General features: G+C 40.0%; 1 protein-coding gene across 1 annotated transcript in view; it reads right to left on the reverse strand.

Moving 5' to 3' along the window:
- The window catches only part of sobp.L (sine oculis binding protein homolog L homeolog), a 105,589-nt gene extending 83,183 nt beyond the window's left edge, over window positions 1-22,406 (reverse strand). Inside the window, exon 1 of the mRNA XM_018263335.2 lies at window positions 21,941-22,406. Coding sequence (XP_018118824.1) covers window positions 21,941-22,036 — 96 coding nt within the window. The 5' untranslated portion in view covers window positions 22,037-22,406. The remainder of the gene's footprint in view (window positions 1-21,940) is intronic.
- Between the last annotated feature and the right edge of the window lie 5,589 nt (window positions 22,407-27,995).

Below are 27,995 nucleotides of genomic sequence, written 5' to 3' on the forward strand. Positions count from 1 at the left end.
ATAAACCTGGGGAAAATGCAACATACACATCTTGAGGGAGTATGGGTTCATCATGCCAATCATTGCACAACAATTAGGGATGCACCGAATCCAAATCTGCCTTTTTCAGCAGGATTCAGATTCGGCCAAATCCATCTGCCCGGTTGAACGTAATCCTAATTTGCATATGCGAATTAGGAGTGGCAAATTTAGCGACTTTTTGTCACAAAACAAGGAAATAAAAAATGGTTTCCACTTCCCACCCCTAATTTGCATATGCAATCGGTTCGGTATTCGGATGAATCTTTCGCGAAGGATTCGGGGGTTCGGCCGAATCCAAAATAGTGGATTCGGTGCATCCCTAACAACAATAGATCTTTATTTTATTTGTACAGTGTAAAATGGTATTGTATTTTCAAGATCCTGAATAAAAAATATAAAATTAGAATGAATATCATACCTCCCAACTTTCCCATTTTAGGCAGTACAGTCCAGAATTGTTGAGCCAAAAATAGTGGGACCTTTTAGATAGGGGGCTGGATTTCAGTATTAAGCATTTCATTGGTAGTGTATGTTGTGGTCTGAAATGTCCAGGTTTTTAAATTGGCAACATATGGAACTGCCATGAATGCAACTTCCATTATGGGGGATAATTTGCTCCTTAGACTGTGATACAGGATGAGATGATACACTTTTCCTTAATTAGGACCAGCCATGGTCTTCAGCTTTTAGAACATCTCAACATAATTATCATTTGGATTGAATTGGATGCTATGGATTACTGTAATTGGTGCACAATCTCTGACTTTAATTAACTCACAAAGTTACTAACTTCATGTTCCAGTGGGCCTGCCATGTTATCTGGGGTAGTTGCTGACTTGCAGAACAGAATGTTGTCATACTAATTTGAAATTTGCTTTATGGTGGGTATGCCTTACTAAGTTGAAACGTTGCTATTAACCAAGTTCTGCCACGCATATCCAATAAAGGCATTTTAACTAATAACTATTTGGTGCCGTACGAAGAATCTTGTTCTAATTGTGTGCAAGTGGATGGTGGACCACTGATAGTTTGTGCACCAATATCTCTGATAATTGGGTGATTAGAGCTGACTCAACCGTATCTGCATATGCTTTGCTATCCCCCATTTTAGAGTAGATTCCCTGTGATGCACTAGCACAGGATTCCTGAAAACAAGTTTCAGTAGTTGACACCTATTTATACTCTATAAAACATGCAAGTGGTCTCGTGGCATTCTTCTTTGTTGTAAATGCTCTAAAAAAAATGGCATTTTCAGTACAGGCATCTCAACTATTAACTAGAAATGCCTGTGACTTGATCTTTCCTGATATGGGGTCTAAAATGATTTGGTGAACCATTCCTTAAGGCTACTAAAAATATTAACATTGAAAAATCAAAAAAATTTTTGCATCAACATGGACTTATGCAGCTTAGTTACCATCAAGTTAAATGTACGGTTTTATAATTATACAGAATAAGAAAATCCATAAAAAAGAAAATTGTTTACTTAAACATTTTCTATGGAATATATAAACATGCTCTATTCCAATATTTTAGAGCTTTATATATAATGGGTTTCCAGATAATAGATCCCTCACTTGTAATACTTTTCCTTTAAATCTTTGTTAACTAGAGAAAGGCTCCAGTTTTTATCAACAATAAATTAGACATTGAAAACTAATTCGTTTATGACTAAAATGTTTTCATTTAGCTTAAAATTAAATTGGTAGAATTAATGAATGAAGGAAAAACATTTAATTCCACTTGAGTGTAGGAAAGACTGTAATATGGAAACTGGGAAACATGCACTTAATTTTTCTCCAAGCAGCAATTTCAATAAACAAGATATAACTTTTATTAGAGTTTTATTGATATTAAATCACACAAATGACTAGGAAAATAAAATAAAACACTTTGATTCTTCCTGCTGCAGAAATGCACTTCTTAATAAAAAACTCACTGAAATATTGTCACAGAATTTTGCCAAGTGCTGTTGTTGTTGAATGTGCCATAATGATATGTGCTGCTGCCGAGAATACATTTCCACTGATTGACATATAATTTCATTGATGTACCATAAAGCAAGCAAGTATATCGCAAAACAAAAATCCAAGAATATCTGAGAAGTATTGGCAGAGATCACATATTGTGGGACAAAACATGCCAAAGCCTGGCACTGTGGTTGAAGGAAGTAAAAAGGGGGGTCAGGGTGGGGTCAGGGTGGCAGAAATGTCTTCTCTCACACACCCGGGGCTTGCCTAGGGAGCCCGGCCGTGAAATAAGCAATAGTGTGACTGGGGGATTAGTGGTGCTGCTGACAATGTGACAGAAAACTGCCAACTTGAAACAGGCTTAAAAACCTGAAATACCATCCAACACTTCCTAAACTGCTGGAGGTAGTTGTGGCTATACCTATACCCCGTGGTTCAACCCCGTGTGTGAGCTCACCTTAATTCATAACAACGTTTTGTACATATGTCATAAAAGACATGATGCTAGATCTGAAAAAGTATCACTATAACAGCCATAGAGTCAAACTGCTCTATTGGGGTTAGACCCACAGTTTGGGAACCTCTGCTCTACACACTTCAATCACTTCCCTTCTATAATAATTGCTCCTACATACAGTATAAGATTGTCACCAAATTGCCAATATTCAGAAGTGCACTAATATGACTTTGTTATACTCATCCATGTGAACTGTGTGTAGAAAGCCTAGGGGCAGATTTACAGTGGCGGAACTACCAGGGGAGCAGGGGGTGTGAGCGTACCAGGGCCCACACCCCCTCAGGGCCCCCCCGGCAGCCCGTGCGCCACAGAAAGTCACGCACCAGGGCCTGTCCCCCTCTTGTTACGCTACTGCAGATTTACTAAAGGGCAAAGTGGCAAATGCTGGCTACAATTCGCCAGTGTTACTGCCCACAGGGACATCGTCGATTTACTAATGGGAGCAGGTGCCAATTCGCTAGCGAAAGAGATAGGCGCTAACACTCATTCGCACGTTATTCACTCCGGCGAATGGACATTACTCTGCAAATTCACTAAAATGTGGATTTTATTGAACGTTACCTCTTTTGCCAGACTGCAGTGCATAGACCTTCCTCAATCTTCTGTTACTTACATCATATTCTTAGTGGAAAAATCAATAAAGTTCAGAAAACACTGACGTCTTTTCCTTTTTTCAGAGTGATAGTCCTTTTTTGGGAAACCAGGTTCCCCCATACATTTTCTATCATAAGGAACATTTTAACTATACAGTCGGTTAATTTTTAGGGCATCATAACAACTCTATTTGTCTTTATTAAGGTTCCCTCGACATGTGTATGGTGTATTTGCTGCAACATATAACATAAAGTTGTCCATTCAACTTTAAATTTCCCATCATATGCAAATGAACCTAAGCACAAAACCTCTAGTGAATTTGCGATAGGCAGAAATTAACGCTAGCGCATCTTCAATTTGAATTGCTTGCACGGACGAAGTAATGCTTGGGAAAAGTTGACAACATTCGGCACCCACGGCGAAACTCTGAATTTAGTGAATTAGCTTTATCTGAGCGAATTTTCGCATGGCGGAGTGTAGCGATGGGTGTGAAGCGGTCGCTGGCAACTTTTCGCCAGTTGGTGAATCTGCCCCCTAATATCACCTCCCTCAAAATGCAAACTAGAGTGGGACATTAATTCCCACCACCAGTGAATTGGTGACTGTAGAGATGAGTGAATCTGACCAGTTTTGCTTTGGCGAAAATTCACAAAATGGCAAAAATTCACCAATTTTTTTTTTTGCGCGACAAATTGATTGAGTTATACTACTATACTCCAAATTAAACATCAGCACGATTAAACACACAAAAAAACATAAGTGGGTTAAATTTATCATTCAGTAATCAGCCACATGATAGGTACAATACGATGATAAATAAAACAGGAGACAGTAATTTATTTCCCAGCAGAACCACTTAAATAAAACTGTTACAAATGTACTATACCAAGTAACATTCTTATTTTAATTGCATTAATATATTAGTGTGAGTTCTAACATATTACAAATGTGTAAAAATAACTTGTTACAGATGCTGCTTTAATTACATTTTCCCTTCTTTCTCAGCTTGCTTGAATAAAATGCTTCATTAAGTCTTTTGTGATTAAAAAGATGATGTTGTTCCCAAGCAATTAGCTCTGAAAGAGGTTACAAGGTAATTCCTATAAGTTAATTATCCTTATTAATAAAAAAGCCTGTGCTTAAAATCTCTCAGATTTAATGTGTGCTCCTTTACACAGTTTTTTTTTTTTATTCTTAACAGGTAGATTCTCCTTTTGCTTTATAGAAATCAATGGTGGAATTTTTAAAAAAGCAGCTTTTAAGAGAATGAAAAGAAAAACGGCTTAAGCTTTTTTATTTGGAATGTTACAACACTATAAACTATAGGTTTATTATGATTCCTATATCAGGCCTTGTACAATGATATTCAAAGCTACAATGATATAAAGTAGGATAAATAAAGGTTGTTGTTGGAATCCAAACACATAAAATAAATCTGTATTGTTTCTGAAATTCTGTCCTTTAGACATTTGTGTTCAAGATACCCTTTATAATCCATATTGGCTGAGGACCCACTAATGTTAAAAAACCAAGTTGAGGCAACACAATATGTGTGTTGCAAGAGTATGGGTAGGACTAGACGAACGATTCCGGCTCAATCCAACACGCTGCGACAAAACCCATTCGAAAAAATAAGGTAAGAGATAGCAGCAGCGTCTGAATCCGTCAGTCGTGTCGCGTCGGAATAAAATCTGGGACACCATGCCCCAATTCTATCTCTTACCTTATTTTTGTCGAATGCGACAAGTTGCATGCGTTTTGTTGCAGCGCGTCGGATCGCGCTGCAACAAAATCGTTCATGTAGTCCTACCCTAATGCTGCAAGGATTTTAAGAATTCCAATAATTTTCCCCTGCAGCCAACTTAGAAAACATGAATAATTTGTTTAACCCTTTAACCGCCAAGCACGTACGGCGTACGTGCTGGCGGTTCAGGGCTCAGGCTGCCAAGAACGTACCTCGTACGTTCTATTGCAGCTGAGCCCTTCTCTCTGCATCGGCGGCTTTTGCCGCCTCTGCAGAGAGTCAGGAGGGTAGACAGCCCCCTGAGCAACGTGGCTGGGGGGCTGTCAAGTCGGATCTGCGACGCGATTGTCGCAGATCCGACTTCAAAGTAGCAGAAGCGCAATGTAAGCGCTGCTGCTGCTGGCTTACCTCCTCCTCGTCGCACCACGCGCCCACTCACTTCCTGCTGCGCAGTAACTCTGCAGACACGCTGCCAGGAGTCATCCTTCGGTTCCAGCGATCCTCCTGCTACAAAAACGGTAAGTGCATGTTTTTTTACCCACTTACCTGCACTTACACATACCTACAGTACATTTATACACTTACATACACATTTTAGTAAAAATTTGTATTTTTTTATTTTTTATTTTAGCACACTTGGTCGATTTTGTACACTTATTTACACTTAATTACATGTATTTGCACACTCAGACAACTTTTATTAGTGCACAAATATGTATACACAAAAACTCACAAACAGGTGTTTTTTTTTTTTTTTACTTATTCATTGTACTGTTTGTTTTGCCTAAAAGCATGTTATTTTGACAGCGTGACTATTGGATAATCGATTTCGGCCACTAATTATACTGCCGGATCAATTATTTTGTTATTTCATTGATTTACGCTATTTTTGTGGTTTTATTGCAATTTTATCCATGCATTATTGTTCCTTATGTATCTTTAGTATAGTTTTGCTGTTTGGTGCTTTGGTATAGAAAGATTTATTTTACTTAGTTTGATTCGCCAGAATATATGCTTTCCAAAAATATATGGGTTTCTGGGGGTCTTTTTACAGTTTTGGGGTCTTATGGCACATAACGCACAGTTGGGGCTCTCTTTTCTGCAGCTTAGTTGGCTAGCGTGAAAATTCATAGGCATGTTTTTCATTTGGGGTCCGTACACGCCACATACTTTGGTAAATCTATGCATATTGGGCATCAAACTATTTAGTAGACCTCTGACGTCCATATTTAGGGTGATTTTTCTTTATACGTAAAACATTGTGTGCGATAAATGCGGCAAACTGCAACAATTTTAGGCGATTTTCAGAAATGTAAAAACCTCTGCGTTTAGAAAAGCTTTGCAGTTTGGTGTAGAAAGACGTCTTTATCTTTTTTGGATTCGTCAGAATGTGTACTTTCCAAAAATATATGGTTTTGGGGGGTCTTTGCTGTTAGGAGGGTCTTGAGGCACATAATATGAAGTCAAGGGTCTATGTTCACAGAAGGCGAATCGGCAGCGGAGAAAAATCATATGCACTATTTTCATTTTGGGTCCGCACATGCCAGCTGCCTTGGTATATCAATGCATATTGGGCATCAAACGGTTCAGTTGACCCTTGGCATCAGTATTTATGGTGTTTTAGAATTGTATGTAAGAAATTGGGTGAGATAAATGCGGCCAATTGCAATATTTTTAGGCAATTTTCAAAAATGTAAAAACTGTTGCTTTTATCGCCATATTTAGGAAAGGCTTGCGGCTTGGTACTTTGGAGTACAAGGACATGCATACCCAATTTGGATTCGTGGGAATGTGTACTTTCCGAAAATATATGGTTTTCTGGGGTGAATGTACTTTTTTCTACCTTTGCTCCCCCCAAAACTATGTATATGTGTTGATTTTGCAGTACCTGAAATGACAGACCATATGGGGGTCTTCCTTTTGGGGCCCCTATATGCCACGTGCTTGGGTACACCTATACATATTGGGCATCAAACTGTTCAGAGGACCCTAGGCTTTCATATTTGGGGTGATTTCTCTTGATACCTAAAAGTATGTGGGTAATACGATGCTGCAGGGTAGAAATTTTGAAGTCATTTTTGGAAATGTCCCCAAAATCACCAAATTTAGGAATGATTTGCGGCTTGGTACTTTGTAGTACAAAGACATGCATACCCAATTTAGATTCGTGGGAATGTGTACTTTCCGAAAATATATGGTTTTCTGGGGTGAACTTACTTTTTTCTACCTTTGCCCCCCCCAAAAACAATGTAAATGTGTTGATTTTGCAGTACCTGAAATGACAGACCATATGGGGGTCTTCCTTTTGGGGCCCCTGTATGCCACGTGCTTGGGTACACCTATACATATTGGGCATCAAACTGTTCAGAGGACCCTAGGCTTTCATATTTGGGGTGATTTCTCTTGATACCTAAAAGTATGTGGGTAATATGATGCTGCAGGGTAGATATTTTGAAGTCATTTTTGGAAATGTCCCCAAAATCACCAAATTTAGGAATGGTTTGCGGCTTGGTACTTTGGAGTACAAAGACATGCATACCCAATTTAGATCCGTGGGAATGTGTACTTTCCGAAAATATATGGTTTTCTGGGGTGAACTTACTTTTTTTCTACATTTGCCCCCCTCAAAACAATGTAAATGTGTTGATTTTGCAGTACCTGAAATGACAGACCATATGGGGGTCTTTGTTTTGGGGCCCCTATACGCCACGTGCTTGGGTACACCTATACATATTGGGCATCAAACTGTTCAGAAGACCCCAGGCTTTCATATTTGGGGTGATTTGTCTTGATACCTAAAAGTATGTGGGTAATACGATGCTGCAGGGTCGAAATTTTGAAGTCATTTTTGGAAATGTCCCCAAAATCACCAAATTTAGGAATGGTTTGCAGCTTGGTACTTTAGAGTACAAAGACATGCATACCCAATTTAGATCCGTGGGAATGTGTACTTTCCGAAAATATATGGTTTTCTGGGGTGAACTTACTTTTTTCTACATTTGCCCCCCTCAAAACAATGTAAATGTGTTGATTTTGCAGTACCTGAAATGACAGACCATATGGGGGTCTTGGTTTTGGGGCCCCTGTACGCCACGTGCTTGGGTACACCTATACATATTGGGCATCAAACTGTTCAGAGGACCCCAGGCTTTCATATTTGGGGTGATTTGTCTTGATACCTAAAAGTATGTGGGTAATACGATGCTGCAGGGTCGAAATTTTGAAGTCATTTTTGGAAATGTCCCCAAAATCACCAAATTTAGGAATGGTTTGCGGCTTGGTACTTTGTAGTAGAAAGACATGCATACCCAATTTAGATTCGTGGGAATGTGTACTTTCCGAAAATATATGGTTTTCTGGGGTGAACTTACTTTTTTCTACCTTTGCCCCCCCAAAACGATGTAAATGTGTTGATTTTGCAGTACCTGAAATGACAGACTATATGGGGGTCTTCCTTTTGGGGCCCCTGTATGCCACGTGCTTGGGTACACCTATACATATCGGGCATCAAACTGTTCAGAGGACCCTAGGCTTTCATATTTGGGGTGATTTCTCTTGATACCTAAAAGTATGTGGGTAATACGATGCTGCAGGGTAGATATTTTGAGGTGATTTTTGGAAATGTCACCAAAATCACCAAATTTAGGAATGATTTGCGGCTTGGTACTTTGGCGTAGAAAGACATGCATACCCAATTTGGATTCGTTGGAATGTGTACTTTCCGAAAATATATGGTTTTCTGGGGTGACCTTACTGTTTTCTACTTTTGCCCCCCCAAAACAATGTAAATGTGTTGATTTTGCAGTACCTGAAATGTCAGACTATATGGGGGTCTTCCTTTTAGGGCCCCTATATGCCACATGCTTGGGTACACCTATACATATTGGGCATCAAACTGTTCAGAGGACCCTAGGCTTTCATATTTAGGGTGATTTGTCTTGATACCTAAAAGTATGTGGGTAATACGATGCTGCAGGGTAGATATTTTGAGGTGATTTTTGGAAATGTCACCTAAATCACCAAATTTAGGAATGATTTGCGGCTTGGTACTTTGGCGTAGAAAGACATGCATACCCAATTTGGATTCGTTGGAATGTGTACTTTCCGAAAATATATGGTTTTCTGGGGTGAACTTACTGTTTTCTACTTTTGCCCCCCCCCCAAAACGATGTAAATGTGTTGATTTTGCAGTACCTGAAATGACAGACTATATGGGGGTCTTCCTTTTGGGGCCCCTGTATGCCACGTGCTTGGGTACACCTATACATATCGGTCATCAAACTGTTCAGAGGACCCTAGGCTTTCATATTTGGGGTGATTTCTCTTGATACCTAAAAGTATGTGGGTAATACGATGCTGCAGGGTAGATATTTTGAGGTGATTTTTGGAAATGTCCCCAAAATCACCAAATTTAGGAATGATTTGCGGCTTGGTACTTTGGCGTAGAAAGACATGCATACCCAATTTGAATTCGTGGGAATGTGTACTTTCCGAAAATATATGGTTTTCTGGGGTGAACTTAGTGTTTTCTACTTTTGCCCCCCCAAAACAATGTAAATGTGTTGATTTTGCAGTACCTGAAATGTCAGACTATATGGGGGTCTTCGTTTTAGAGCCCCTATATGCCACATGCTTGGGTACACCTATACATATTGGGCATCAAACTGTTCAGAGGACCCTAGGCTTTCATATTTGGGGTGATTTGTCTTGATACCTAAAAGTATGTGGGTAATACGATGCTGCAGGGTAGAAATTTTTAGGTGATTTTTGGAAATGTCGCCAAAATCACCAAATTTAGGAATGGTTTGCCGCTTGGTACTTTGGTGTAGAAAGACATGCATACCCAATTTGGATTCAGGGGAATGTGTACTTTCTGAAAATATATGGTTTTCTGGGGTGAACGTACTTTTTTCTACCTTTGCCGCCCCCCAAAACGATGTAAATGTGTTGATTTTGCAGTATCTGAAATGACAGAACAAACGGGGGGTCTTCCTTTTGGGGCCTCCTATGCCACGTGCTTGGGTACATCTATTCATATTGGGCATCAAACTGTTTAGTGGACCCAGGATTTTATATTTGGGGTGTTTTACATTGATACCTAATGATGTGTGGGAGATATGTTGCTGTAGAGTGGAAGCTTTGAGGTCATTTTTCAAAAAATTCACCAATTTCTATAAAACATTATAACTTTAGGAAACAATTGCAACTTGGTGGTTTGGAGTACAAAGATATTTCTACCCATTTTTGATTCACCAGAATCTGTTCTTTCTAGTAATGGGTAGTTTTCTAGGGTAAACTTCTGTTAGCGGAATGTTTGGCCTTGAAATCAAAAGTATGCCGTTTGGGGAGTGTTGCTTTGGAAATTTGGTTGTGTACTGCTTGGAGATTTTGAGCTATACAAGTGAGAAATCTCCATAAAACTATATATATTTGGTATTGTCGCGTTCAAGAGACATAGACCTTTCTAAATCGCCTGTGTTCTCGTACATAAAATGAATGATGTTTCTGATATATGTGATTGTTCTTCGTGCAACATGATTTTTTTCATTTTATTTGACACTTAGAATCCAATATTTTTTTACAGAAGTAGAATTACACCAAAATTCTTGCATATTGTGAAAGTTCAGGTTGTCCTGAAAAAAACAATATATTGTTTTCCTGGGTTAACTAAAAGACCACCCCAGGAAAGGCCCTTAAAGTGAAAGAGTGCAAAATATCTAAAAACTGCTTGGCAGTAGATGTTCGCATCTAGGACAAAACGGCTGGCAGGGAAAGGGTTAATTAGGCTTCTGGTGCAGTAAGTTCATGTTTATGTTTAGTATACAAAATACCCCATTTCTAGCATTATTCTATTTTAGACTTTAGTTCCCCTTTAATAAGCAACAGCTGTGATCTAACTGGACCCTTCTGAACCCACTTTGCATATTACTGTAAATCTTGTTCATTGTTATATATAGTGAATAATGTACCTCCTACTGTAATTTATAAAGATATTATCAGTCACCGAGGAGTTATGTGACCATATAAAGCTTTTATACAGGTCACATAACTCATATACAGGTGCTAATAATATCTTTATAAATTTTAAGTAGGGGGGTACATTATTGATTATAATCTACAGTTTCTGAGTTTAGTTTATAGTTCCTGTCTTTGCGTTTTACAATACTTTTTTTTACTGTTGTCCCTCCTTGTTGATTTTTTTTGCAGCCCTTTTAGTACCTGTATTACTTTTGTGTTCTTCAGATTCTTTTGCAGGAGTCTGTTCTGTGTCACGTCATTCAGCTGCATCAGAGCTGGGCGGGCGGAGGCAAGGGAAGGAGGGGGAGTGAAACTTGAGATGGTGGATGGGAGGGGGCAACGAGATTTGAAATGGTGGATGGGAGGGGGAGCAAGCGGAGAGGAATCCTGTGAGGATGGAGCGACACCAGGGAGGCAGCTGCAGGAGAAGTGAGAGTGAGATGTGAGGGAAAGACAAGCCGATACATGGGAGGGACTGGAACAGGCGGAGCGTGTTTCGTGTGTGGGAAGTAAGGAAATGTGGCTCTTGAAAGCTAAACTGGCAGGAAGCATGGGTAGAGGATAGAGAAGCAGTTGCAAGTGCTGTCTCTTTAAGCTTATAAATGGCACATTCTGGTGTCAGAACGCGCCTTTATATAGTGAATAAAGTACCCATTCTTGTAAAATATAAGGATATAAGTTACAGAGGAGTTTCATGACCATATAAAAACACGAGGCCGAAGGAACTCCGAGGTAACTTCTAATATCCTCATATTTTGCAACTGGGGGTACTTTATTTATTATAATACACAAGTTTCAGTGACTCATGTGACCGAAATGACATCAGAACTCACCATTTATAACTGATGACATCAGAACTCACTGTTTATAAGGATATAATTTACAAGATATTCATGGCTTTTGTGTATTATATAGTGAATAAAGTACCCTCTCTTGTAAAATATAAGTATATAAGTTACAGAGGAGTTTCATGACCACAAAGTGTTTTTATACAGGTCATGGAACTCCGAAGTAACTTCTAATATCATCATATTTTGCAACTGGGGGTACTATTTATTATAATACACACATTTCAGTGAGTCACGTGACAGAAATGACATCAGAACTCACCGTTTATAACTGATGACATCAGAACTCACCGTTTATAAGGATATAATTTACAAGATATTCATGGCTTTTGTGTATTATATATAGTGAATAAAGTACCACCTCTTGTAAAATATAAGGATATTATAAGTTACCGAGGCGTTTCATGACCATATAACACACCGTTTATAAGGATATAATTTACAAGGTATTCACGGCTTTTGTGTATTATAAGGATATCATTTACAGTCTGGCCCCATACGGAAATGACCACACTGTAGATTATATGATTATAAACTAAAAGTTTTCATTTTAATAACTATAATATATACTAAATATACACTAGAATACTTTGGGAAAGTAAAATAAATGGCGAGTAAAAATTATTTTTAGAGTGATTTCATAAATGTTTTAATGATATGTAAAGGCAAGTCTATTCTTTTAATGAGAACTGACAGATGGTAGTTCAGAGACAAGCCTTTGAGAGCAATTCATGACCTGAGGTTGAGTACTGCTACAATATCAGTCGTCAGTCCCAATAAAAAAAAGTCTTATCTGCATTTAAAGCTTTCATTCTTCAAGGACTTTTTTCTCTCCTTTGCTGACAGTTTTGAGATTCTTTATGCCTATACAAAGTGGTTTCACAAAATGCTCTGCCTCATGCCTTCACAGAGTTTTAGGCAGTAGATCTATTATTTGCTTTTCTGTACAGTGCACCTGTCACAGAGAAATTATTAGAGACAGGTAGCTGGAGGGAGGAAAACTTCATTATATAAGTAAATGTTTAAGCAGACAGACTTGTGGCATGCACTTCTTGGTTATGTTCTTTATAGCTTTGGTATATAATAGTCTTTTTTTTTCTTAGCAAATTATTCATAGAAACAAGTGTATGTATGGGACAAGGTTTATAATCCACTCTGCTGCAGATGTAAATGTCACCCTGTATTATTCTGCCACTAATAAGTCGCACCTGCAAAGCTACTCTAAAAAATGGGTTCATTAACAATCTGCACCTGCAATTTGGGTTATACTGATTAAGGGGTAGTTAAATAGTAAATGGCTGTTTCTTGGAGCTGCTGTATATGCTTTAAATCAGGCCACACACACATACAGAAAATCCCCCCACCAAACACATATTGTCCCTTTCCAGTGCTTCTGTTTTTGAACATGCGTTGAGTGCATTGGGTATGGTCTCAGCTTGGTGAAGAACAAGATTGCAGTACAACAGCAGTCTTCAACGAAACGTTAAAGCGGAGCTAATTAACATTATAAAATGCAATTTTCAAGATGCAGTCTACACAATATATATAGTGCACATACCCACATGTCATAAGTCATGCTTTACATTTTTAGTAATCTGCAAGAGCACACGCAAGATGTACAAAGTCACATGACAGATGCCGCTTTCCAGTGATATGGGCCTCGGGTGTAAATATAGTAGGAGCAACAGCTGTTCTATGAATAGAGATCCAGACCACATCATGTTCTCCAACACACATTTATGGGACCTTCAGCCTTCAGCTTGATTTTATGTGCACCCAGGTATGACATTTCTTGGATGATTTTGTCTCTGATTTGCAAATATATCCTTTGTAGGGAATGGAGGATATAAAAATAAAATACACAAAATGCAGTACATCACCCTAAATAAGAGAGTTTTGAACTTTATGGGTGCATGTTCCCAATTGCAAAGCCAGAACTGTTTACAACTCTGCTTTAGCACTTAAGAAGGTTAAGTATACATAAACTATTGTCCTAAGGGTACTGGTAGACGAGGAGATTAGTCACCATGTTTGATATTGTGAGTGACTAATCTCGCACAAAAGCTTTCCCACAAGCAATAATGTAAATCGCCAGTGGACAACCATATGCAGCACTTCATTTTTCCAAAGTCGCCTTGCAAGGAAACTTCAGGTGACTTCAGAAAAATGAAGCGCCACATATGTTTTCCCATATACAGAAATGGTCTATAAATGTAAGTGTGAATTTGGAATTACCTGATTATGCTGCTTCAGTTAGTGCCACCAGCACAAGTTCTGAAAGATATTTTCTTATAGCATGCATTTTAATGGTCAAAGAGCATAAACCACCATATTCATTTTTTTCTATTACAAAAGATTTCATTGCTAGGATGCAAAAATAAATTACTTATTAAATAGCTGTTTTATCATACTGCTGAGAGTTTTCATAACTGTGCCCGACAGAAAACACATTTCTTGACTTACATAGCTATTCAGGTCACTTGTCCCCTGTTGGTAACCCTAACCCTAACTCAATAAAATCTAATATTTTTCCTCCTCCCCTGTGGATTGCACAGTGACCCCAAACACATAATTAAACACCTTAGGGACCCTCTAACAGATATTTCCAATTGTTACCCTGAGGACAAACCTTCCACCGGGTTCACCTCCCACAGGGGAAGCAGGGCAAGGCATGGCATACACAGGCAGCTTAGGACAGGTAGAGTATGGCATACACAGGGAGCATAGGGCAGGCAGAGTATGTCACACACAGGGAGCATAGGACAGGCAGAGTATGTCACACACAGGGGGCATAGGGCAGGCAGAGCATGGCACACAGGGACCATATGGCAGGCAGAGTATGGCACACACAAGGAGCATAGAGCAAACAGTGTATGGCACACACACAGAGCATAAGACAGGCAGAGAATGGCACACACACAAGGAGCATAGGGAAGACAGAGTATGGCACACACAGGCAGTGTAGGGCAGGAAGAGTATGACACACACAGGGAACATAGGGCAGGCAGAGTATGGCACACAGGGAGCATAGGGCAAGCAGAGTATGGCACACACATGGAGCATAGGACATGCAGAGTATGGCACAGTATGGCACACACAGGCAGTGTAGGGCAGGAAGAGTATGACACACACAGGGAACATAGGGCAGGCAGAGTATGGCACATAGGGAGCATAGGGCAAGCAGAGTATGGCACACACAAGGAGCATAGGGCAGGCAGAGTATGGCACACACAGGCAGTGTAGGGCAGGAAGAGTATGGAACACACGGACAGCGTAGGGCAGGCAGAGTATGGCACAAGGGCAGTGTACAGCAGGCAGAGTATGGCACACATAGGCAGGCTAGTGCAGGCAGAGTATGGCACACAGAGGGGGCCTAGTGCAGGCAGAGTATGCCACACGCAGGCTGAGTATAAGGTAGAGGCTCCCAAATTAATGGGCTAGCCCCCATAGGGGTATATGGAAGGACCAGCCTGAAGGTCAGAGTTTAAATCTGAATGACAGTTAGGATGAGAATTTAGGTGAATATTCTTTTTTCTCTCAGATATTATACAATTAAAAGTCACTCAAATAGGTATTTAATTAAATATGATTAGTAATATACAGGCCGGATTTCAGAGGCGGGCGCCCTAGTGCCAGCCACCCCGCACCGCTCTAGCAAGAGCCGACCACCGGAGCACTGGGGAGCTGCGAGTCCCCAGTGCTTCTCAACAAACAGCTGGGCGTCATGCCGCCCCTACCAACTTGCCGCTCTAGGTCCGGGCCTTTGTGGCCTCACCACAAATCCGGGCCTGTCCATTTGCCAGTACTAAAGGGATCATTAGCTCTTTTTATTTTAGCATTTTGAATAAAATATCCAGTGTGGCTCTTTGTAACATATCTGTTGCCTATGTTCTAGATGTAAATATTTGATTATATTTAAGTTTAAGCTGTTCTAGTATTGAAACTTCCAGTATCCTTGGAGCTTCAAACAGACAGAGTGTTAAAATGTAACTTATCATGAATTATATCACAAATACAGTAATTACAAGAAGGACTTCTGCAGCTTACACTATTAAAAGAATAGGCCAACCTACTATTAAGCTTTTTAGTACTATACACTGCCCTGCAAATGTATTCACCCCCTTGGCTTTTTACCTATTCTATTACATTCCAACCTGTAATTTAAATGTTCTTAATCCTATTTTATGTGATAGATCTGCACAAAATAGTCTAAGTTGGTGAAGTGAAATGAGAAAAATATATATAAAAAAGAATTTTAAAAAAATAAACTGAAAATTGGCATGTGCATATGTATTCATCCTCTTTGCCATGAAGCCCCTAAAAATCCTGGTGCAACCAATTACCTTCAAAAGTCACATAATTAGTGAAATGAAGTCCACCTCTGAGGGCATTAATCAGAGAGGCAGCACAGAGACCAAAGGTAACCCTGAAGGAGTTGCAGAGTTCCACAGCAGAGACTGGAGTATCTGTCCATAGGACCACAATAAGCCGTATACTCCATAGAGGTGGGCTTTACAGAAGAGTGTCCAAAAAAAATCCATTACGTAAAGTTAAAAATAAGCAGGAACGTTTTGAGTTTGCCAAAAGGCATGTGGGGACTCCCCAAATGTACGGAGGAAGGTGCACAGGTCAGATGATACTAAAATTTTACTTTTCGGCCAGCAAGGAAAATGCTATGTCTGGCGCAAACCCAACACATCCCATCACCCCAAGAACACCATTGCCACAGTGAAACATGGTGGTGGCAGCATCATGCTGTGGGGATGTTTTTCAGCAGCAGGGACTGGGAAACTGGTCCGAGTCAAGGGAAGATGGATGGTGCTAAATACAGGGATATTCTTGAGCAAAACCTGTGTCAGTCTGCCTGTGATTTGAGACTGGGACGGAGGTTCACCTTCCAGCAGGACAATGACCTGAAGTATACTGCTAAAGCAACACTCTAGTGGTTTAAGAGGAAACATTTAAATGTGTTGGAATGGCCTACTCAAAGTCCAGACCTCAATCCAATTGAGAATCTGTGGTCAGACTTGAAGATTGCTGTTCACAAACAAAAACCATCCAACATGAAGGAGCTGGAGCAGTTTTGCCTTGAGGAATGGGCAAAAATCCCAGTGGCAAGATGTGGCTAGTTCATAGTGAATTATCCAAAGCGACTTGCAGCTGTAATTGCTGCAAAAGGTGGCTCTACAAAGTACTGACTTTAGGGGGATGACCAGTTATGCACACTGAAGATTTATGTTATTTTGTCCTATTTGTTGTTTGCTTCACAATAAATAAAAAAACATCTTCAAAGTTGGAGGCATGTTCTGTAAATGAAATGGTGCAAACTCTCAAACAATCTATTTTAATTCCAGGTTGTGAGGCAACAAAACATGAAAAATGCCAAGGGGGTGAAGACTTTTGCAAGGCACTGTATCTGCCATATCCCTCCATAGCCTCTTTGAGCTAGAACTCCCAGAACGACACCAACCAATAAGAAGGGCATTATGCCCAAGATGTGTTTACTTTAGGCACTGATCATTGTATTCACTATGCTCAACATATGCTGCTAATTTCTTTATTATCCCCATAAAAATGACACATTAATTAAAAACATTCAAACAGCAAGAAAGTTTAACTTAATTGATATGTGCCTTTTTTCAACCTCAACTATTATATAAATATGTAGGTATGTAATTTGAAATCTGATTTGTTCTTTGGTTTAAAAGGCCACAGATTTATCAAAGTTGTTGATGCAGAGAAGGGTGTATTTTCTTATCAGGCTGGCATTCTGCAGAAAATGAATGCATTGTGGGTGAATAAATAACGGAAACAGCCATGTTAGAGAACTGCTATACAACTGTATTGATTTCTCCTACTGTCTGGTTCAGTATTTGCTAAGAGACAAAAATAGGTGACAATACAGAGCAGGAGGGATGGCTAAGAGAAAGAAATGTGATAAAGGTCAAGGCAAGGCAAACAGGCCTTTTTCATGTTTCTGCATGGAAATATAATATCGAGAAACTATGCAGAGTCGTGTACTTTTTATACACAAGTCTTGTAGTGTATCAAATTTAAATTTGCTACAACTGTCATGTACATTATACCAATGATAACAAAAATGAAATATGATATCTGGCATCATGAAAGAGCAACAAGTGTCAGCTTCCAGCCATGCAGCTTTGGAACTGAAATGTATTATTACAGATGTAGAACTTGGGGGGGGCATAATCTCTCAGACAGTGGGGATCTTTACATTAGTACAATCAACGTCATGCAGAGACTGTATCATAGGATAAAATCTGTTTGGGAAACAACATTTAGTTGTCATAATGTCCCTAGGCTGAGATCATCGGCTGTCTCCCACACAGTGCCACATGCATTTCAGAACAGCCCCGCTGGAGGGCAAGCAGTGGGGCTTTTGCTGAAGATTAGCAGCTGTATGTTAGCTGGAAATGAGCAGCTCTATGCTTATGGAGAGTAGAGAAACTCCAGTTCAAATCCAGATTTATCTCTGGAAACAAATATCAAATAATGGTTAATGTTTACAGTACAAAAGGATGGTGTCAGTAATAAGGATGCACCACATGCTACTATAGTTGTCACTACAAGTACCTGCACCCACCAACAGCCAAAGGGGAAGCTGACAGTTGCAATTCAATAACAAGAGAAGATCTGCACTTTGTATTATAAATAATCCGGCTCCACAGAGGTTATTTTGTCCTTAGTCTGATCATCACTAAGGACAGCCTTGCCAAAAGAATAGTAGAGATAAAAGGTTTTCCTCTGGTGCAGTAAACCATAGCAACCAGTCTAACATTTAAGACCAAGAGCAATCTTTGTATTTAATTCTTAATGAAATAAGGAAGAATAGAATACAGCAGCAGTGGGGCCAGGAAGTTGTGGAAGTCTTAGACTGATGGGAACTGTAATATAACAACTGTAGAAGCAATGCTAGCTTATCATTATGTACAGCACCGACAGCCTTGTTTTAATTCTGTGCATTCCTGTCTGAAAGTGTCATTACGGCTACACCCCTGCTTGTCACTTTGAATACTACTGGCCTGTCAGTCTTTCCGCAGGAGGCTCACTCGATCACCACAAGGCAGTCACTCTGTTCTTCCCATCATTAATGCCACCGCGTTTAGTACAGTAAAAGCATCCCTCTTTCTGTGAATCCTGGAACTGACTCACTTTACAATTGATTATTTTAAGAGCAATCAAGTACCAGACACAGCAGGGTGGTAATATAGTTCCACAGGGACCACCAATTAAACAGCAGATATTCTGCACATTACCAGTTAAATGTGTACTCTGGACATTGTTCCTTAACGCTTTCACTACCAAACCCACATTGCAGTGGATTAAACAGCCCTTGATATTAAATGCATATCTTTTTAACTGCTGTGTGGAGATTGAGGGGGGGGGGGGGTTGCCTGCACACCAGTTCTTTTTCTTCAGTTAGCAGAGAGAGGCAACTCAATCCAATGTGGTTTGAAACTTGAGTAGGTCACTGTACACCATGATAAAATTCCCTAATCCCTGGGCCAAATTTCCCTCAGGGGGGCCTCCTCCTACCCCTTTACTTTCCAAGCTGGCTTTTCCATTCCCACTCTCGTGTTTCCCTCTTCTTCATTTCTTTCATTTCCCCTACCTTAAAGCCTTGATACCCAATCCTTTGCCAATGCTCAAGTTACAGTTTTTACAGCTTAGACCGTCTATTGCTGTATACATTCCTTTCTTTCTGCTCTGCAGTGATTACTTACCAGGGCTTATTTTACACTAGCCCAGATGAAAGCTGTTCAGATGAAGGGAAACATATCCAGGCTGTTTGAACATTACAGATATGAAACTACACAAGAGCACATTGTGTCCCTCTTGACATTTTGTCTCAAACTCATTTTACACTGTTTCCACTTTGCTGTTACTGTATTCCGAGCCCCATATAGAGCCTTCTTGCATTACTTGATTGGTCAGACAAAAATAATCCCCTAGGTGGAAAGTTAACTGTTTTCTTGGAATTGTGACTATGAACGATGAAACTGAAACGTCGCAATTCCAGGGCAGGGGATAGAAAAGTAGTGAGGGTAATAGTTAATTGCTAGACATAATCTAGCAATATTTCTGCTAGGGTCATTTTTGGTAGTAGTGGGGTCCCAGTAAATATATAAAACAGGAATGCCAACCTATACCCCCTTAGATGTCGTTCAACTATAACTCTCAGTGCTCACCACTTACACCTGGAAGTTGTGTCTTTAATAAAAACCGAAGGTCTGCAAGTTGGGCAGTTCTAATCCTGGTTCCATCTTGTTCTACTGCTGCCATATTGCTCTGCTATACCTATTCTCCTACATTCTTCCTACCTTTAAGTGCTGCGTCTTGGGACCAAAACAGTCTCCCTCTATTAGGACCCCCCTTAAAAACAGCTCTGATTTCTATAACATGCAAATATATCTCATGCAAAAACATTGTTGCCTTTTCTACTGTATATTTTAGCAGTCCAAATGACTGCTACCAGAACACTGTGAAAAGGAAATTCTCTGAGACACTGGTAAGTTTAGTCCTTAATACCAAAAGCATCAGCTCAAAATTGTGTAATTTTCCCCTCACACAATGTTGTTTTTGTTTCTACCCCACCAGTTCAGACAAACATCTGCTATGAAGAACAGCTATCTCCCAAACCACCGAGTGCGCCTGCAGCCAAAATAAACAAAACAAACCCAGAGGATCCAGCACAGTCAGCCTTTATATCCAGCCAGGATAACATTTCACATGTTTTGATTAAAATTAGCTAATTTGTAATTCTAGAACCTATGTTAAAAGCTGCAATCCATATAGATCATATTAAGCGATGGCTCAAAGCTGCCAATGACAGTGTGATAGATTGGGCAACTTGGCGGTGACGAAGTTGAGGGGTACCAACATCTATAATTAACCATTTAATATGCACTCATATGAATAGAATTATGTTATACGGAAGTGATTTAAAAAAACAGACCATAGTATACCAGCAGTGTGTTCATTCATCACCATACAGCTGACCATGTCTGCATGGAAACTGGCAACATGAATTAATAGATTGAAAAGTAAGCTCTTTCCTTTTCATTACTATGTAGCAATCCATTCTCCTAATAAGAAATGGCCAGTATGATATAGAGAAACACGGTCAGGGTATAATATAGACATATACAATCAAAGTCTGTTATACTTAAGCACGCTAACTTTCCTTTTCATTACTATGTAGCAAATCATTCTCCTAATAAGAACTGGCCAGTATAACAGAGAAACACCGTTAGGGTATAATATAGACATATACAATCAGGGTCTGTTATACTTAAGCACGCCAACTGTCCTCATGGAAGTCTCTTGCCAACTTACATTCCAGTATCTTATATAAGCAGCAGGGTGAAATCAAATTACTTTGTCAGGCCTCAATGGGTTAAAAGCCTTTACCATTAGCCAGAACAACATAATAAAGGCAACTAGAAAGCCCTGCACTTTCAGATTTTATTTCAAGGGATACTGCTTACTGAGCTGGATCAATACACATTTCTGATTGCACCATGGCAATCTTCTGATATTTAGCAGCACAGTGGGGTCAGAAGAACCTGGTGGGATGCAGCTGCCTATACCAACATCTGGAAGACCAGTCTTTTACAACAGGATCTCAAAAGAAACCTCTGTTGGGTGTCCAAAAATAGATGATCCAGTCCATAACAGGTATCTGACTAAGGATAGAAAGGATCACACAAGTACAGCATTCATTTAGAACACACGGACACTTATGACAGTAATCACTATAAAGGCACCACAAAGGCACAGACCTGTTGATGAACTGCAACTCTCAACTTCCAACCACAGCCGACACAGGGATACATCAACTGGACAAAAACAACTGGAACCTCCAGCTGACAGATTTATGCTCTAGACAATTTGATAGGAGGGTGAGAGGGACCAGGGTTTCTTAAAATGCCGGGACAACCTGCCTGTCAAAAAGTCTTTGAATAAAATGACAGGCTGGTGATACAAACGTGTTCCTGTGGAGCAAAATCAGCTCTTCAGACTGTGAATCTGTCTCTGTTTTCAGCCCAGGAGGCGGGGCTGTGCCACTGAGCACATCTTACAGAAAATGACAAATACTACCATTATATATCTTCCATTCCCCCCCTTTATTGCCCCACTTTATTGCAACAAAGTAATAAAGAAATAGAAGGAGCCCCTATTCCAGTCCTGCAGTGCCATCTCTTACCTTCATCTCCTCGTTGATCTCTCTTTTCACAGGGTGGGCAGGTTTCCTGCTTCTCTTATTTTCTGGGGGTCTCCCCTCTTTTTCCATTTCTGCCATTTTTTCAGTGTGTGTGTGTTTCTGTCTTCTACTGCTGAAATGGCTGCTAGATTATAAAGTGTTTGGGGGATTGGGGGGAGCAGTAATGGGAAGTGGCGATTCCCCCCCACCCACCCAATGTGTTCAGAGGTGAAAGGCGTCAGGAACTGTGTGAGGAGGGAGCTGTACAGGGAGGGCTGGTGATGCCAGGCTGAGGGGCTGTGAGTGCCCTGCTGTCAGCTCAGCCATCTTCCGCCTATAGCTCAATGTGCATGAGTGTCAGGCTTGTTGCTTTGTGTCTATGGCAGTGTGTGTATGTTTGTGTGACTGTAGCAGGGAGAGAGGGAGGAGAGACAGAGAGAGAGCTCCTTGTGTAGAACAGTAGAGGGGGTTTAACCCTCCCAGGCTGAGAGAGAGGAGGAGGAGCGCCTGCCAAAATGTGCCTCCTCCTACTCACACACACTGATGGAGAGGATATGCCAGGAGCGCTGCTGGACACATCTGGGAGAGGTGGGAGTCAGGTTGGGATAGTGCCACGAGTAGCCTCGTTGCTCTGTTCCTTCTCACCAATCCCATTTGATGGATTCCCTCATTAATCTCTGGCAATATAGCAATATAAGTCCATCCATGGGTCAGGCTGTCAGTCTGCCTCTGCAGTGATAAGGTTCAAAGAGACTGTAAGCTTTTGTGAGCATTACTCTCAAAGCCTTATTTTTATTCATACCATGGTAAATGTAAAGATTTTGTTTCCTGCCCCCTCTGGGGAGGAATGCCCCATTATAAACAGTTACACTTTCTGAGCACAATTGTACATGGAGGACCTTTATGATAATATAATGTCTTTAAATCTGCCTTGTTCAGATACTTAGGGATAGATTCACTAAAGGGCGACCGCTTCGACATAGCTCGCACCACTTCGCCAGGTGCAAATTGGCTACGTCTACCTCAATTCACTAATATGCAAAATTTAGTCCTGGCTGCCAAACGCTGGCGACTTTTCGCTAGCGTTACTTCGGCAGTGCGGGCATTTCATAGCGAAGATGCACTAGCTAAAATTCACTGGTGATCTTGCGATTAGCTCAATTTGCATAGGGCAGGTAATTTAAAGTTGTATGGAGGTCTTTATTATAAATGTTGGTGCAAATGCTTGAAGTTCCATATGATATGAAATGTCTGCAGAAAACCAGTTACTCAAAAAAAGCTTAAGGTAGGTGTTTTGCAGGCAATTCCGCTTAAAAAAGGAAAAGTAGCCAATGTTTTTTGAACTTTTTGAACTTGAACTGATGCATTTTCAGCACACAGGATATGATGTAAGTGACAGAAGATTGAGGAAGATCTAGCTTCTTTTTAGCACTTCGCCTGGTCTGAGGTGGCAAAGTCAACTCTGGCGAAAGAGGTAACATTCAGTAAAATACGCAAATTAATTTGCAGAGTAACAACCTTTCACCAGAGCGAAAAGTCGCCTGGCGATAGAGTGTGAACGAACGCAAGCAATGGTCTCTTTAGCTAGCGAATTGGCACCTGCGCCTGTTAGTGAATAGGCGATGTCCCTGTGGATGGCAACACTGGCGAATGTCGCTAGCTTTAGCCACTTCGTCCTTTAGTGAATCTACCCCATAATGTTTTATCTTAATGCAGACTTGCATAAATGCAAGTGATGCTTTGTGGACAGGAGTGCTATTCACACCAGGGGTGGGGGCTTTCCACTACAAAAAGCAGACCCTATGAATGCTGAGAGGCGCAGGAGATATTTGGCCCAGTGGGACACTGACTAGTATGCAGTTTTAGTAAATGCTTAGCAATAATTTATCTTATTCCCAGTGTTAAGTGTGTCCCTGAAATAATAACATTTGAGAAATGGCATTGCTCAACAGAGAGCTATTGTTTACCTCTCCACCTGAGTGTACAAAAGCAAAAAAAAAAAAAATGTTTTTGAGAGGTACTATTATTATATTGTGTGAGCTGCTAGCGTTTCAATGAGTCACTTGCACTCTGCAACCAGCCCTGGCTGTGGGATCAGATAAGGGCAAGTTAGAGAGCGGCATTCTCCTGCCTGACAGCTGGATGGAGAGGAGGGGGAGTACAGAGACGTGCTGAGCATACCAAGTGCCGCTGGTCATACACAAAGGTGTCAGAGTGATGATGCTGATGATCAAGATGATGAAGAAGAAGCACTGTCCTGAGGGATGTGCTTGTCAGAAGCACGACCATTTGGAAGGAAATGGCAAGAGACTTAAATGTGTTCAGTGGGTGATCCTTTTCCAGAATATATAAAGGATAGTCTGCTATACACTGTGCTGTGCTCTGCCATAGTCTTCAATATTGTATTGTATATTTCATGCAGAAGCTTTATATAGTAGAACCCCTGTTTTCCATCCCCTGATTTTAAGTTTTCACTCATTTTACTGTTTTACTCATTTTGTTGTTTTGTGGTCCCACCTATATATTATGCATAATACATGCATAATACATAATACATTTCTCCCCTGAAAAACGTAAAAACGTAAAATGGGGGTTCTACTTTACTTGCATTGTGCCCAAGGCAGTACTGGTGACCTTATGTGGTTATATATATATATATATATATATATATATATATATATATATATATATATATATATATATATATATATATATATATATATATATATATATATATATATATATATATATATATATATATATATATACACACATATGTATATATATAAAAACATAAAAACACCAGCAATTTAGACACATTCCATCCAATAATATCATAACAAATAAGATAAACAACTCATTTACAACAACTGAATGAAAACGGGAGAATTACAAGGCTCTGCTCCCAAGATCTTTCAATCTAAATCTGTAGGGGAATTTCTTAAGCCCTCCCAGTCAATGGTGCAACCCACTTGCTGTTGTTTAAATGCATCTTTTGAAAAACTATTCACAATGCAAAACATTATGCCTTTGCGCAAACAAAATTTCCTTTCCCAAATTCAATAAAGCTTTTATTGAACCTGGAAAATGTTTAGCAACCACTTCCGACAGTGGAAGAAAGTTTTGTATAGTTTGTGCCAATGCGCAGTGAATGTAATAAAACTTCTTACTAAAAGTTATGTTTGCTCCAAAAGATTACGACACCTTCAAGCACTTCTTAAAAGTTCACAATTAAAATTCACACTGCAATAACAGTTTAAGGAAGAATATTATATTGTTGAATGCTAAATTTTATTCTTATTTATGCAAATTGTTTTTCTCTTTGAGACTTTTATTGCATTCCCCCAGAAGTCTGTTACAGTGTTCATAGAATTGTAGTTCCACCATAAATGTTGTAGTGATTTACAATAGGTTGTACTGCCCACGATCTGTTGTAACCAGAATTATATAAAAAATTATATATTGAGGCACTTTGACAGCTTGTTGCATATTTAAAGATAAGAATGACTGTTTTTTTAATGGGTTTGATATTGTCTTTCTAAGCATCTCCTCTGGAATATATTTATGTGATTTATGTTAACCCTTCCCTAGAGAAAAACTGTCAGTTCATCTCTTTTCTCTTCTGTGCATTTCACATGATTTTTCTCCATGCAAACTGGCAGTGTGTTTTCATTACAAATGTTGAAATATTATCTGAAGAGATAACAGAATAAAATATGTTAATGTTATCTAGAGATGTGCTCGGGTAACACAGAACTAAAGAGAAAAGATGGTACGCAAATGTATCTACCCTGGATTAACATGCCCTGTGTACGTTTTTACATTTGGTTGGTTAAGGTCTGTAGTGTGTAATCTGCCTCCTTTGACCCAAAGCTAAAACCCACATGACCAAATTTTGGCATAAGACAGTAATCAAAATAACCACTCAGACAACATAATTAGTTTTGGAAAATAAAGGGGAGGTCATATTTATTAAAAAATCTTAGTGAATAATTTTCGCTAAGAAATAGATTGGCATTCCCATTTAAGGCATAGCACACTTTGCACCATTGCAAATAGCCAGGCCCACCACCAGTTACCATAGTAGACACTTAATGGGCTCCTCCTGTAGGAGTACTCTGTGACCCAAAAGCAAAACTAGTGCCAGTGAGCACCTCAGTGGTTGCCATTAGAATGGGCTTTGCCTGGTTAACCTACAAGGCCGGAAAGCAGGATCAGTGCCTGGTGGATTCCCAGTAGTTGCCCCCACAAAGTTCCAGGGCCTGCCAACCACCACATAGGACCAGCATTACCTCCACTCTCCACAGATTCTCAGTTTTAATACTTGTACTGGCTTGTCAATCCTAGAAAAAACTTAGGGAAGGAGGGTGAGAGAAAATCACATTTTAGTAATGATGTACCCTTGCTATCCCAGTACCACCCACAGATTTTCCCTCCTCTCTAGCAGCCTATTGTTTTCCAACAGAAAGCCCCCCCAGACTGGTCTCACCACCTCCCCCAGCAGCCAGCCCATTGCTTACAAACAAGAAACCCCCAAACTGATTTCATTGACTTTTCCAGCAGCCCATTGTTTCCACAAAACTACTCAGACTGGTGTTGTCTGGCATGTTACTACACACAGCCCTTATTGGGCTTCGCTTGTAGTCACTACACTCGTATTTTCACTAAATTGGCAGTCCCTCATTTATTTAAATAAAAGTGTATCTCTCTCTAAAAGTATCTATATGTACAATATATCTATCAATATATCTATATATTTATTTGTTTGTGGTTGGGGATTGTCGATTGGTGAGTGGGGGTGGTTCATGAGGTACAGGGAATGGTTCCAGTTTTACTCAGATTATACAATATTATCATATTTGCATCAATATTACAGTCTGTTACCATAATTACAACTTGTTAGGACATACAGATACAATTTTATTTAGTGTCATGGTTCAACAATACGACTTTATAGTCATATGTGCTCCCTGGCAAATTAAGATCTAGGGTGATAATTTGAATTACCTGGGCCCAACACCAAAAATGAACCCTTGGGCTCCCTCCACCAAGAGCAGGAACTGCTACCTTTCTGCCCCTATAAATCTAGTGATGTAGGTGAAGTCCTGGGGTTTGGGTTCACTAGGAAGTAGTCCTTTCAAAGCTCCATAAAATAAATGTGAAATGCAGCATAGTTACTAGAGATGTCGCGAACTGTTCGCCGGCGAACTCGGGTGTTCGCGCTCGCCGGAAGTTCGCGAACGTCGCGCGACGTTCGCCATTTTGGGTTCGCCATTGTTGGCGCTTTTTTTTGCCCTCTCACCCCAGACCAGCAGGTACATGGCAGCCAATCAGGAAGCTCTCCCCTGGACCACTCCCCTTCCCTATAAAAACCGAAGCCCTGCAGCGTTTTTTCACTCTGCCTGTGTGTGCTGAAGAGATAGTGTAGGGAGAGAGCTGCTGCCTGTTAGTGATTTCAGGGACAGTTGAAAGTTTGCTGGCTAGTAATCGTTTTGATACTGCTCTGTTATTGGAGGGACAGAAGTCTGCAGGGGTTTGAGGGACATTTAAGCTTAGGTAGCTTTGCTGGCTAGTAATCTACCTTCTACTGCAGTGCTCTGTATGTAGCTGCAGTGGGCAGCTGTCCTGCTTCTGATCTCATCTGCTGACTGCTGCAATAACAGTAGTCCTTGTAAGGACTGCTTTTATTTATTTTTTGTTGTTTTACTACTACTACTACTACTACTATAAGAGCCCAGTGCTATTAGTCTAGCAGTGTTGGGGAGTGGGACTGGTGTGCTAATCTGCTGCTCCTAGTAGTTCAGCAGCACCAACTTTAATTTTTTTTTTTAATATTCATTTTTTTTTTATTTTACTTTTTTTTATTTTACTACCGCTGTAGTAGTGTATAAGTTGACCTTTTAGGCATTATTTGCCCTGTAGGCATTATTTGCACACTGTTTTCTTCAACCCGCCATCTAGCTGTGTGACCTTGTTCACATTCTGTCTAAATATCCATAATATTACCGTCTCCAGAAAAAACACCGGAGTGACTTTTTTCAAGCAGCCATAATATATT

This window comes from Xenopus laevis, chromosome 5L (genome assembly GCF_017654675.1).
Source record: "Xenopus laevis strain J_2021 chromosome 5L, Xenopus_laevis_v10.1, whole genome shotgun sequence".
Lineage (NCBI taxonomy): Eukaryota > Metazoa > Chordata > Amphibia > Anura > Pipidae > Xenopus > Xenopus laevis.